At 43.3% G+C, this 12718-nt stretch overlaps 1 protein-coding gene across 1 annotated transcript; it reads left to right on the top strand.

Annotated features, from left to right (window-relative positions):
* The first annotated feature begins 200 nt into the window (after window positions 1-200).
* Window positions 201-2126, top strand: LOC134569309 (E3 ubiquitin-protein ligase TRIM11-like). The gene is made up of 2 exons (XM_063428226.1): window positions 201-1260; window positions 1582-2126. The coding sequence occupies exons 1-2, from the start codon at window positions 216-218 to the stop codon at window positions 2124-2126; spliced, it is 1590 nt and encodes a 529-aa protein (XP_063284296.1). The 5' UTR covers window positions 201-215.
* The last annotated feature ends 10592 nt before the right edge of the window (window positions 2127-12718 follow it).

The following is a 12718-nucleotide window of genomic DNA, read 5'->3' as shown; positions in this document are numbered from 1 at the left end:
AATAAGGAACAACAATTAATTACAGTTTATACGCTCTGAATATTGTGTTATAGAAAAGACAGATCATCAGGAACTCTCAGGGTTAACAGTCAGGAAGTTAAATCCTCTGATACAAACTGTCCGCCCCCCTGGGTGTGGAATATAGTATACAATGACTCACTGATTTCTGAGAAATGACAAACATTAAGTTTTGTTTCTTGTTCCTGCTTCCAGTGATGGCGTCTGCTGATCTGAGAGACGAGCTGACCTGCTCCATCTGCCTGAACATTTATACAGATCCTGTAATCCTGACATGTGGACATAGCTACTGCCGGGTCTGCATTGACAATGTGCTGGACACACAGGTGGTGAGAGGATATTCCTGTCCTGAATGCAGACAATTATTTAACACAAGACCAGACCTGCAAAGAGCTCTAAGACTGCGTAACATAGTGGAGAGTTTCCTATCTACTCACCCAGAGCAGGAGGAGGTTGGGATCGCCTGTACTTACTGTGACTCTCCTGTACCGGCTGCTAAAACATGTCTGCACTGTGAAGCTTCTCTGTGTAATAAACACTTAAAGAAACACAGCCAGTCAGCAGAACATGTCCTAACTGAACCCACCACTTCACTGGGAGACAGAAAATGCTCCGTCCACAAGAAGGTCCTGGATTATTACTGCTCTGAGGATGCTGCCTGTATCTGTGTGTACTGCTCAGTTGGAGAGCACAGGGGACACGCGGTGGAGACTCTGAATGAGGCCTCTGAGAAGAAGAAGGAGAAACTGAGAAATATTCTGCAGAAACTGACCTTAAAGAGAGAGGAGGCTGAGAAAAGCTTCCAGAGCCTGCAGGAGCTCAGGAGAGAAGTGTCAGATAAAGCATCTGGGGTAACAGAGGAAGTCACTGCCCTGATTAGGGGCATCAAGGAACAACTGGAAGCTCTAGAGCAGCGAGTCCTGAGTGAGATCTCCAGGCAGGAAGTGCAGGTCTCACTCCGAGTCTCAGATCTAATCCGGCAGCTGGAAATAAAGAAGGAGGATCTGTCCAGGAAGATGGGTCACATTGAGGAGCTGTGTAACATGATGGACCCATTAACTGTCTTACAAGGACGGGAATCAGACAGCGCTGACTATTGTGATACTGAGGAGGGAGATAATGAGGACAGAGAGAGAGATGATAACAAGGTCCGTGCTGTAGGGGATCTGGATGTGGGTCTGATCTCAGCGACCTTACACTCAGGATTAGCTGGGATTGTGACCGGAGTAAAGAGACAGAGCCATGTACCGGCTAATATATTACTGGGGGTAAACACGGCTTCAGACTTGTTACTGGGGGTAAACACGGCTTCAGACATGTTACCGGGTGTAAACACGGCTACAGACATGTTACTGGGTGTAAACACGGCTTCAGACATGTTACCGGGTGTAAACACGGCTACAGACATGTTACTGGGGGTAAACACGGCTTCAGACATGTTACCGGGGGTAAACACGGCTACAGACATGTTACTGGGGGTAAACACGGCTTCAGACATGTTACTGGATGTAAACACGGCTTTAGACATGTTACTGGGAGTAAACACGGCTTCAGACATGTTACTGGGGTTAAACACGGCTTCAGATATGTTACTGGATGTAAACACGGCTGGTAATAATGTAACTGTATCAGGTGATATGAAAACTGTATCCAGGTCAAGAATAAACCAGAGTCGCCCAGAAACACCAGAGAGATTTCAGTCTAATCAGGTTTTAAGCTCCAGGAGTTTCTCCTCAGGGCGACATTACTGGGAAGTGGAGGGCAGTGAATCAGGGGGATGGGTGGTAGGGATGGCCTATCGCAGTATAGACAGGAAAGGACGTCAGTCAGAGATTGGATGGAATATCAAGTCCTGGGGTTTGAGAAGGAGCTGGTATAATAATCAGTATTATGTGAGACATGACAGTAAGAGAATCCAGTTACCTCCCCCCTGCCCCCCTTCCAGCCGGAGATTCGGGATATTCCTGGACTACGAGGCCGGGCGGCTGTCCTTTTATGATCTGTGTGACCCCATCAGACACTTACACACCTTCACTGCCACCTTCACTGAGCCGCTTCATGCTATATTCGGGGTATATGGTGGCAATACCTGGCTGAGAATGTATTGAATGATTTATTAATCTAATTAAAGAGATTTAATCCCGGAGTGGGAATCACGAGCCGGTAATATTGATCTGGGTGTGGGCGGAGCATAATAACAGGGTTAGCTCCGCCCACTTGAACTGGGTATTGGCGGAGCCTGTTACTAAGCAACAGCTGCTCTGTGTGTCACTGTGTGTGATTGTGGGTGAATGTTACTGACATTAAAGCAGAATTACTCAATACAGACAGACATCTCTATAATTAAACTATAGTCACAGCGTGTATCCTGCATGTTAGAGATTGTTTTTTAATTCAAATCCGTGTGTGTGTGAGTGTGAGTTTGTGTTGTCTGATTGTGATGAGAGTTAGAGTTTATTGTATCTGAAATGTCAGATACACTGGGCTGTCGTTCCTTTGTTTCCTTGTCTCAGGTCGCTGCCCCGGCTCCATCCCTCCAATCACTTATCACTCTATATATACCTAATAATGTAAATCCCGGATTGCCGTCATGTTTAATATTAAAGTGTTGAGACACACTGTGTCCCTTAAATCCCGTGTTTATATAACGTATATGCTCTTCCACTCGAACGTGTGGTTGTCTCTTGGTACGTCCTACGTAACACAATCCACAGAGACATGTAAGTAGGTATACTGTAATGTCAGCTCTGGTACTGATAGCTGCTCTCGACTACAATTCCCATCATGTGTTTTATGCCTGTGTGTGAATGTGTGTGTCTTTATGTGTACTGGCTGATTATTATTGAATATTAGCTGACTGAGTGTGATGGGAGCTATAATGATTAATGTAATTTAAAAAACTGCCAAATCCGTAAAATCCCACTGTGTTCCTATTCAGTCAGCACTATATCTGTATAAAGACCGTTTTCATGTAGAAATTAATGAGATTAGTACACAATGTTCCCTCTAATATTTAGTGATTGTTGTAGTAGAAATATTTTGTTGTGTAAATATTTTCCTGTTACGCAGTATGTGCTGAATGTTTGTACAAATGTAAACCTGTAATGGTGTCAAGATAATGTAGTCACGGCCTCTCTCATGGCTAATAAAACCGCATTGCTACATTTTAATACAATACAAATATGATTGCTTGCTATATGTTTATACCCACATCCATGCCACATTGCCCATATGACATGTGTATTGTCGCCATAAAGGCAGGTAGATCTAAAACTCCCCAACAATCCCTTCCCCAAATAATCACCACATTACTGATTTATGGATAAATGTGTCCACGGCTTTAATAAATAAGTAAATATATAATTAGGCTTAACATAACCAAAAGTCATTGCCCACCATCCCCAGCCATATTATATTTTGGAATGGCCGTGTCTGGATTGCTTGCTATATGTTTACAGTGTTATGGGCAAATGCAAATATTACAAGTTTTAGAATGAAACGTTGTATTTCTTAACCCCTTAAGGACCAAACTTCTGGAATAAAAGGGAATCATGACATGTCACACACGTCATGTGTCCTTAAGGGGTTAAACTGTGTACTTTGTCTTTAAGAGATATTGCAAATTGACAAGGTGTTAGAAATGGAACATATTGTTTTTCATAGATGTTTCTTTAAGCAATAACCTCAGTGCATAATATGTTTGCGCCATTTTGTCCCAGACGAATTACAATAACAATAATGCATAAACAAGCTTCAAGGCTATACTACGACTCTTTCAGTACAAAATATACTGTGGTAACCCCAAGTTAATGGAACTTCCCCAAATCCGGGAATCTCCCACGACTGTGCACTTACGTCTTAGTATAAACAACAGATAAGCTATTCAGACTTTGGGAAGCCATCTTGACCCAAGTTGATGGAAGATGAATAGAAAATGGAAACAGTTACAACTTTACCTCGTAGCTCTAGTTAAGTCCCGTAGAAGTTCTGGAATATGTTGCCTTATCGTGTTGTTTGTTTGTATCAGTGTATTTTATCACAGATGCCTTATTTGTATTTTTTGTTTGTACCATGACGTGTGCACTTGCTTTTAGTTATGGCCTTGTATCTTTGCCAATTTAAGGGAGGTCCTACATTGATTTAAAGTAGACAAGTTACTTTTTCATATATGAACTATGGTGACCCTAAAATGACGACACCTAAGGTATATATAGGTGTACTTTTAAATGACAGAGGAGAGACTTGGAGACAGACGCTGCTCCATCTGAAAATGACTGAGAGGCTGACATGGTGACACGTTCAGAAGGGTATGTTAACCTATTAATGATATTTGCAAGCATTTAATTTCATCTTATAAACTCTGCTATAATGGATTTTATATGTCTATATTTATATTTTTATATAATAAATATCTAAAAGACAAAACTTTATTGCTTCCAAGACAATCCTTATTTTATATTGTATTCTCAATTATTTATATATGTTAAATAGAGGATCTCTCACTAACTATCTAAAATTATGGCTAAGATATCTGTATGGTTAGCCCTGCTAAGTTCTATGCTTTAAGACATTATAGTGGTAAATAAGGGAACCGCCAGCGGTTACAATAGTAAAGCAAAGAGAATGTTACCTGCGCTCTGGCCTAAATCCCCATATACATTTAAACAAAATGGAGGCTCTTTAGTTTTTATTCCAATGGCCATTTGAATATATAAGCTCACCTGCCACGTCAAGGCAAGTCAACTAAAGAGCCTCCATTTTGTTTAAATGTATATGGGGATTTAGGCCAGAGCGCAGGTAACATTCTCTTTGTTTTTACTATGTATTTTAAGCTGTTGGATACAAAGCTACTGCTGCTGTAAGCGCAGTGCTTTATCTTTGTGTTTGCTATATGTTTATACCCACATCCATGCCACATTGGTCAGGTAGATCTAAACCCCCCCCAATAATCCCCTCCCCAAATAATTACCACATTACTGATTTATGGATAAATGTGTCCATGGCTTTAATAAATAAGTAAATATATAATTAGGCTTAACATAACCAAAAGTCATTGCCATCCCCAGCCATATTATATTTTGGAATGGCCGTGTCTGAAGTTGTCCCCTGATGTCCACGGAACCCTGGATACCACCCCGAGCTGCATCTCTCCTGCTTGAGGGGCAGTCCGCCTCTTGACATGCGCACAGTCGTTATTCATCATGTTCCATAAACCATCCCCATTACCTTTAATAATTTCTGTTGGAAATATAAAGTCCACAGCTTTATTATATTATCATCAATAACTTATACAACATTTTAGGGTCATTGCCAAACAATAAGGATATTTTAATCCTATCTCCTTCCGTACCTAAATACCCCTGGCAATGACCCCATACCAATATAACAGTGTATAACAGTACAGGGGCAGACTGACCACTAGGGCACATTGGCCCGGCCGCACAGCCATGCTCCAGCTGGAGAGATCAGAGATCAACTGGAACGGCAAACAAATTAAATAAATCTCTTTCATTGACAGGTTGTGGGGCCCCTGATGGAGCGCAGGGCCCCACAACCTACCGCTCTGCATATTACTCCCCCTACCCCCCCATCCTCAAATGAGACCTGGCAGCTTCACCAGCTCTCTGCCAGTTCTACTTCCTGTCCCACGCAACGCTCTGTGTGATGGGGAGAGGCGGGGCCAGGAAGTGACATCACTCAGAATATTCCGGGAACAAGTGAGGAGACACACACTGAAATGCTTTCCAAACAAGTTTAAAATTTAATTAAACGCAAGTTATATTTATACATACTTTATCATGGATGTAACAGGAAGCAGCTGCTCGTGAAAGATAACAACTATGGTGATTTACACAAAATATTACAAATACCTGTGAGAGGAAATGTGGTGTGGCATATATATTCGGCCTGATTTACTGAACAGCAGCCTGAGGTTTGAGAGGTAAATGTCCCAGGGAGAGATGTTAGGTTTGCAAGATGCATTACTGGTACTCTGCAAACCACGGTATGGGTCCCTGGGACGGAGCACTTGGAGAGCAGGGTGGGCCAGTGCTCCAATAGCACCAGCTGCTAAGTAACAGTCGGACCAGAACCTTTATTTTGCTTAGTAGTATCACTTATGTCTAATTGCACCTCACCTGTATCTGATCAATTAGCTAGCAGGCTTTTAAAAAGAAGGGATCAACATGCTGCAGAGTGAGGAGGAAAAGCCAGAGGAATGGTGTCTTGCAGTTATACTTTTTGTAAATTGGCAAGTGGGAAAGCCATCCAATTCCAGATAGGGATTTGCTGTGTATAGTAAGTGCTCAAGCAAGAGCAAGGAATTTTGTTTTGTTTATTTTTCACTTTTTGAAACACTTGTATATATATTTCACCAAATAAATCTGAAAACAGAGCTGGATATGTCCTGGACATTCATTACCCTAGAAGGCTGTGGTTACAAGATCTGTGACAAGATCCAACCTGGAAGAGAGGTGGCGTGTTACATAACAAGAACATTTGACGTAAGCGGTAATGTTTTCCAAGAAATGAAATAACTGAACAACTGTTTAAGTTTCCCCATAAAGTTTCAAATTGCCCTTAATAATACGAACAGCTAGAATAGATAGTGAAATGGATATTCTATCCTTCAATCCCCTCTTAGATCATATCATGATCTACTTTACTAAAAATATCGATGGGAGGCCTGTGGCAGAGAGACAAAAGGAGGTATATTCAGACGTGCTAATCACGGTCAAACCGGCAGCCCTTACATTATTCACAACGAACCGGACTTTCACAAGGTGTGCTACCCAGTCCACCCTGTGAATCACCACATCATCAACGTAGACAGCTGCATACTCTCTGTGGGGCCAAAGTATCCTATTCATCATATGCTGAAAGGGGGCCAGTGCACTATGCAACCTGAATGGCAGTACTTTATATTGTCGTAACCCCTCGGGAGTAGAAAACGCTGTTCTTCCCTTTGCTTTCTCTGTCAGGGGAACCTGTCAATACCCTATGATCAGGTCCAAGGTACTCATATACCTGACCTTACTTATTCGCTCTTGCATTTGAGCTGCATGTTCTATAGGGGCTTTACTAAGTAGAGGTTCTACCTCATTACCCAGGCACCCCAAGGGCGTCTTTTGCTCGGTACCAAAATCATGATCCATATGGGAGAAAGTAAAATGATCTATTCCCTCTACCCCCTGTAGCTCCCCATAGTGCATTTTTGGGTGAACTGAGAATTTCCTCCCTAACACCACATCCAGGGGTACCACACCTATAGGACATTTAACATTTACCACCTCTGTGACAAACTCTACTTCTGCCGTGGGGGTATGTGTGGGTGTCACCATGTGTACACACAATATCAATCATTTGTCTTGTTTTAAATTTCTCTAGCTGGAGCAGAACACTTTTCATCAAAGTAACGACACTCCCTGAATCAATCAGTGCTTGTACACTCTTCCCTTCCACCATCACCACTTCTAGCTGTGCTGTAACACCTCCACTAGTCACCACACACATTTTTAAGCCAGTCAATACAATCCTATGCAGAGCCCTTATTACTATGTCACATTGTATTGACTCTTCACTCTCAGGACAGCTATATCTAATATGTCCTTGCATGTGGCAGTTGAAGCATCTGAGTTGTTTCTCAGTCTGGTCTCGTAGCCGTAATGGGACTTTTGGGTACGGTGAAGGATTCCCCTGTATTCACCTATATCCATTCGGCTATTTCCTCTCCCTGCTATCTAAGTACGTTGAAAGTATTAGTTTTATTTGTACATTCGGTAAATTGTTCGTTTTACCGAACAAGACCACCCTGGGTAGCAATTAGAACTTGGAACACTATGTAACCACACAAAACCGCAAAGTAATCAAATGCCGCCATTTTGTGCATACGAACGCACGTGGTGAGAACAATGGATGGTGGCCATTTTAAGCTTCCGTACACGGTCAGCGGGACTTAGTCATCGAGTGCCTGGAACTGTTTTCGGCATGGCACTCGCATGAACACCTGGTCCCCATGGAAGTCCTGTCTGACCTATTTCCACTCACAGTACAAGAACGGCGTTCGGGAGCACTACTAATGGGCGGGATGACGTGACGTGAGCACGCCGCGTCTGAGGGGGGTGGCGGAGTTCCCGAAGAGAGAGGCAACGGGAAAAGTTTGAAGCCGGCGGGATTGGGAGCGGATTGAGAGCGGTGGACGGCGTGCAGCGTGGTGCACACGACTAGTTGCAGCAGTGACTACTTGACGGCCAGCGGCACTAAGGAGGCAGATATTGAGAGAGAGCAGAGAGAGAGCAGAGATCCCCTTGGAGCTTGGAGCTGTGTGGAGAAGACTGGTGGAGAGGTCGGAAAACGTCAGGCACCAGCCTAACATCAGGAAGACGAGACATGAGGTTTACTTTCTCCATTTGGGGAATAGTACCCTCCACCTTACGCAAGTAGCAATAACACTGAGCAATAATCTGTAACAATTAGTATAAAATCAGATTAAGGGCAGATTAGAGGGGCTTGTGTCCATTTCAGTACTTTTTGCACTTTTTTTTCCCCTTCATTTGTCTGCTGTTGCATTTATTACATCTGATATACTGATATATTGATACATTGATACCTGGATACATTGTTTAGTGGGACTGAGCACTAAACCTGAAAATTGAATTTGATACACTAAATACTGAATACTGAATAATGGAAAACTGTATCATTGTATAAATTTATTGTTACTAGGAGCAATATCGATACAGGTGCATAGAAGAATTGGATAATTTTATCCGATAGCTGATGGCTGGTAGGTGATTTGCATTATAGATGCTCCTTGCTTGCTGCTTTCTCAAGTAAGGGTCAGCTATTAGCCTATTAGCTAGCTAATTATCAGTCTAATTGGGTCTAATTGGGCTTAATTGTGCAACTTTAACTATTGCGATACACTAGGCTGCTGGACTAGTGCCGAATAAGGAACCTGTAAAACTGGTATTTCAGTGATACTTCAGTAATATATTTAGCGATCTCCTGAAGCTCTCTAAAGTATAAGGAACCCATAAAACGGGTACTTCAGTAATACGTCAGTGATACTCGGTGGGGTGTGAAATTCATAGCCCTGAGATACCCCTTGAGTATAACTGGATATATAAGGCATTAAAATATTAAAATACTAAACAACATTATTTATACATCAAGCTTTACTACTCTGTTACTACGTTGGTAGTGTAAAGACTGGGGAAGACTGTTAACCCAGACTTTAACTTAATCTAGACCTATTTGAGAAATAATGGGTCCTAAAAAAAAACGTCAGACAGCGACAATTGCTGTAGGTCTTAAATCTGCTATACCTAATTCATCGCCACAAAGATTATGTACAGACCGAATAGGCCAGGAACAAGACCACACTGAGAAAGGGGCATCTCCAGTCTATGAATCTTTGAGTTCACCAGTCAGCCCTACAATGTCGGAGAGTTTAACAGAAGGCGCAGATATCAGAACAATCTTGGCACAACTACCCTCTAAAGCGCATTTGATGGATATGTTTAAAAAAATGGAAGATAGTTTTTGTGAAAAATTAAAAGCAGTTACCTTAGAAATACATCATTTAGGAGATAGGGTCTGTACACTGGAAGATAATCAAGAAACAAATGAAAACCAGTGGACTGAATGTTGGAAATTCCAAAGATCACAGACTGAAGCTATCTTGTCCTTACAAAGGAAATTAGATGATATTGATAATCGGGGAAGACAAAATAATCTACGGATAAGAGGGGTCCCTGAAACCATGCAGGACGAACTAGAAGATCCCACAAAGATTCTTAATCGTATTTTCAATCTGATTTTAGGAAGATCTTTGGACACTAAGATTAAGCTCGATAGAGCACATAGAGTGGGAAGACCAAGGAATCCACCACAAGAAAATCCTCGAGACTTAATTTGCTGTTGTAGCGTTACTTACCTTATCCAGGGGCCGGCCACGGTCCTCTCATCGAGCCGCGCGCGGCTCATCCGACGGCTTCAATATGAAGGCGGGCAGTGACCGCGAGAAGCGGTCACGTGTCCCGCCTGAATCTAAGAGCGCGCCGCGAGTCTCGGGCGCGCTCTTAAAGAGACAGTGGGAGCCTAAATTGTCAAAAGGCTCCCATTGGCCCCTGTCATGCCACACTCCCCATACACTTACCTTTTAGGGGTGTGGATATGACAGGAGCCAATGTGGATATGAAGACCCTTCTTGCTAATGGTCTTTATTGTAAACTAGAAAAATGTTTATTTGACCAATCCGAAGTCCAGTTCTTGGGGTATTTGATTTCCGCCAAAGGGTTTCGTATGGATCCCCCGGAACTTTCTGCTGTTATAGAGTGGCCCCTACCACAAGGTTTGAAAGCAATTCAGCATTTTCTTGGTTTCTCTAACTATTATAGACGCTTTATTAAGGGTTTTTCTTCTATTGTAGCGCCTATCACCCGTATGACAAAAAAGGGTGGTAATACTTGTGTCTGGTCTCCCGAGGCACTTCAGGCTTTCGACTTTCTTAAAACTACATTCGCCTCTGCACCTATTTTACAGCACCCTATCCCCTCACTGCCTTATATTCTTGAAGTTGATGCTTCTGATATCGGGGTAGGTGCTGTTTTGTCCCAAAGAGAATCGCCTGAAAAGCCATTGCATCCTTGTGGCTTCTTTTCGAGACAAATGTCCAAAGCTGAAAAGAATTATGATGTGGGTAATCGTGAACTCCTTGCTATTATCTTAGCTCTTAAAGAATGGAGACACTTGTTAGAAGGAACTAAGGATCCTATCCTCATTTTTACGGATCACAAGAATCTATCCTACCTTGGTGAAGCTAAAAGATTATCTTCTAGGCAGGCTAGGTGGTCACTATTTTTGTCCCGTTTCAATTATATTATCACCTATAGGCCAGGTGATCGCAACATTAAAGCAGACGCTCTGTCCAGACAGTTCGAAACTACTGACAAACAGGAGGTTGATGTTACTCCTGTCATTCCCCCAGACAGGATAATAGCTACTACTATGTTGTCTATTTCTTCATCCCTCTTGCAGACCATACAGGTGAAACAAAGTATGGCACCTAGCGAGAGGCCTATTGATAAATTGTTTGTTGATGTTCCCGAGAGACGGGAGATTCTGTCATTATATCATGATACTAAGACTGCTAGAAATCCTGGTATTACCAAAACTATGTCAGCTGTTTCTCGATATTTTTGGTGGGGCTCCTTACGCAAGGATGGCACTGACTATATAGGTGCTTGTACTACTTGTGCATGTATGAAATCGTCTCGTAGAGTTCCTTGTGGGCTTCTGCATCCCTTACCCGTTCCCGAGAGACCTTGGTCTAACCTATCCATGGATTTTATTGTTGAATTACCCCCTTCAAATGGTAACACAGTCATCCTGATAGTAGATCGGTTTTCCAAGATGGCTCACTTTGTGTCTCTTCACACGTTGCCCACATCCAAGGAACTGGCTCTTATCTTCGCTAGAGAAGTATTTCGGTTACATGGTATTCCCGTATCTATGACCAGCATCCCGTTGTTCTTCAGGCTGCATTCTCCTCACAGGGCATGTCAGTTCTGGATGAGCATTTGGCTGGTTTGCGTAATACTTGGGAGCAGGTTCAGCATTTTTTGGTGGATTCTGCTGCTCGCCAGAAGGCTCAGGCTGACAAGCATCGCAGAGCGGCTCCTTCTTATGTTGTGGGGGACAGGGTTTTGCTTTCCACGCGGAATATTCGCCTACGGGTGCCTTCTATGAAATTGGCTCCACGCTTCATTGGTCCTTATCGTATTCTGCATAAGGTTAATCCTGTTTCATATGCCTTGGGTCTTCCTAAGAATCTGCGTATTCCTAATGTCTTTCACATCTCGTTGTTGAAGCCTTACGTACGCAACCGCTATACCCGGCATACTCCGCCTCCCCCTCCTGTCTCCGTGGAGGGTCATGAGGAATTCGAAGTTTCTGCTGTTCTTGACTCTCGTTACCTTAGAAGTCGACTTCAGTACTTGGTGCATTGGAAGGGCTATGGGCCTGAGGAGCGCAGTTGGATTTCAGCTGATGCTGTTCACGCTCCCCGCCTTGTGCGTTCTTACCATTCTCATTTTCCTGCCAGGCCTGGCCCTACCCGCCAGCAGGGCGTGTCCTCAGGGGGGGTACTGTAGCGTTACTTACCTTATTCAGGGGCCGGCCGCGGTCCTCTCTTCGAGCCGCGCGCGGCTCATCCGACGGCTTCAATAGGAAGGCGGGCAGTGACCGCGAGAAGCGGTCACGTGTCCCGCCTGAATCTAAGAGCATGCCGCGAGTCTCGGGTGCGCTCTTAAAGAGACAGTGGGAGCCTAAATTGTCAAAAGGCTCCCATTGGCCCCTGTCATGCCACACTCCCCATACACTTACCTTTTGGGGGTGTGGATATGACAGGAGCCAATCACATTAGTTTAGAAGCTATTTAAACTTACCTCTCCCTTTACTCCCTGCCCTATTGTGGTTTCTGTTTCAGTTCCCTTTAGCGCTTGTTGTGTTCAGTTGTGTTTCTTCGTATTGACTTTGGCTTTGTTTCTGACTACGTTATCTCTTTATCCTTATCTGTTCTGTTTGCCGGCTTGGGTCTTTTACTGTGTAATAGACCCCGGCTAGTCCTAGTTTACGCTGTCTCTCTGTGCCCTTGACTTCGGATCGTTCCTGACTCTGTCTTCTCTCATATACGTCG

The sequence above is a fragment of the Pelobates fuscus genome, chromosome 7, assembly GCF_036172605.1.
Source record: "Pelobates fuscus isolate aPelFus1 chromosome 7, aPelFus1.pri, whole genome shotgun sequence".
Taxonomy (NCBI): Eukaryota; Metazoa; Chordata; class Amphibia; order Anura; family Pelobatidae; genus Pelobates; species Pelobates fuscus.
This window is presented reverse-complemented; position numbering and strand designations above follow the sequence as displayed.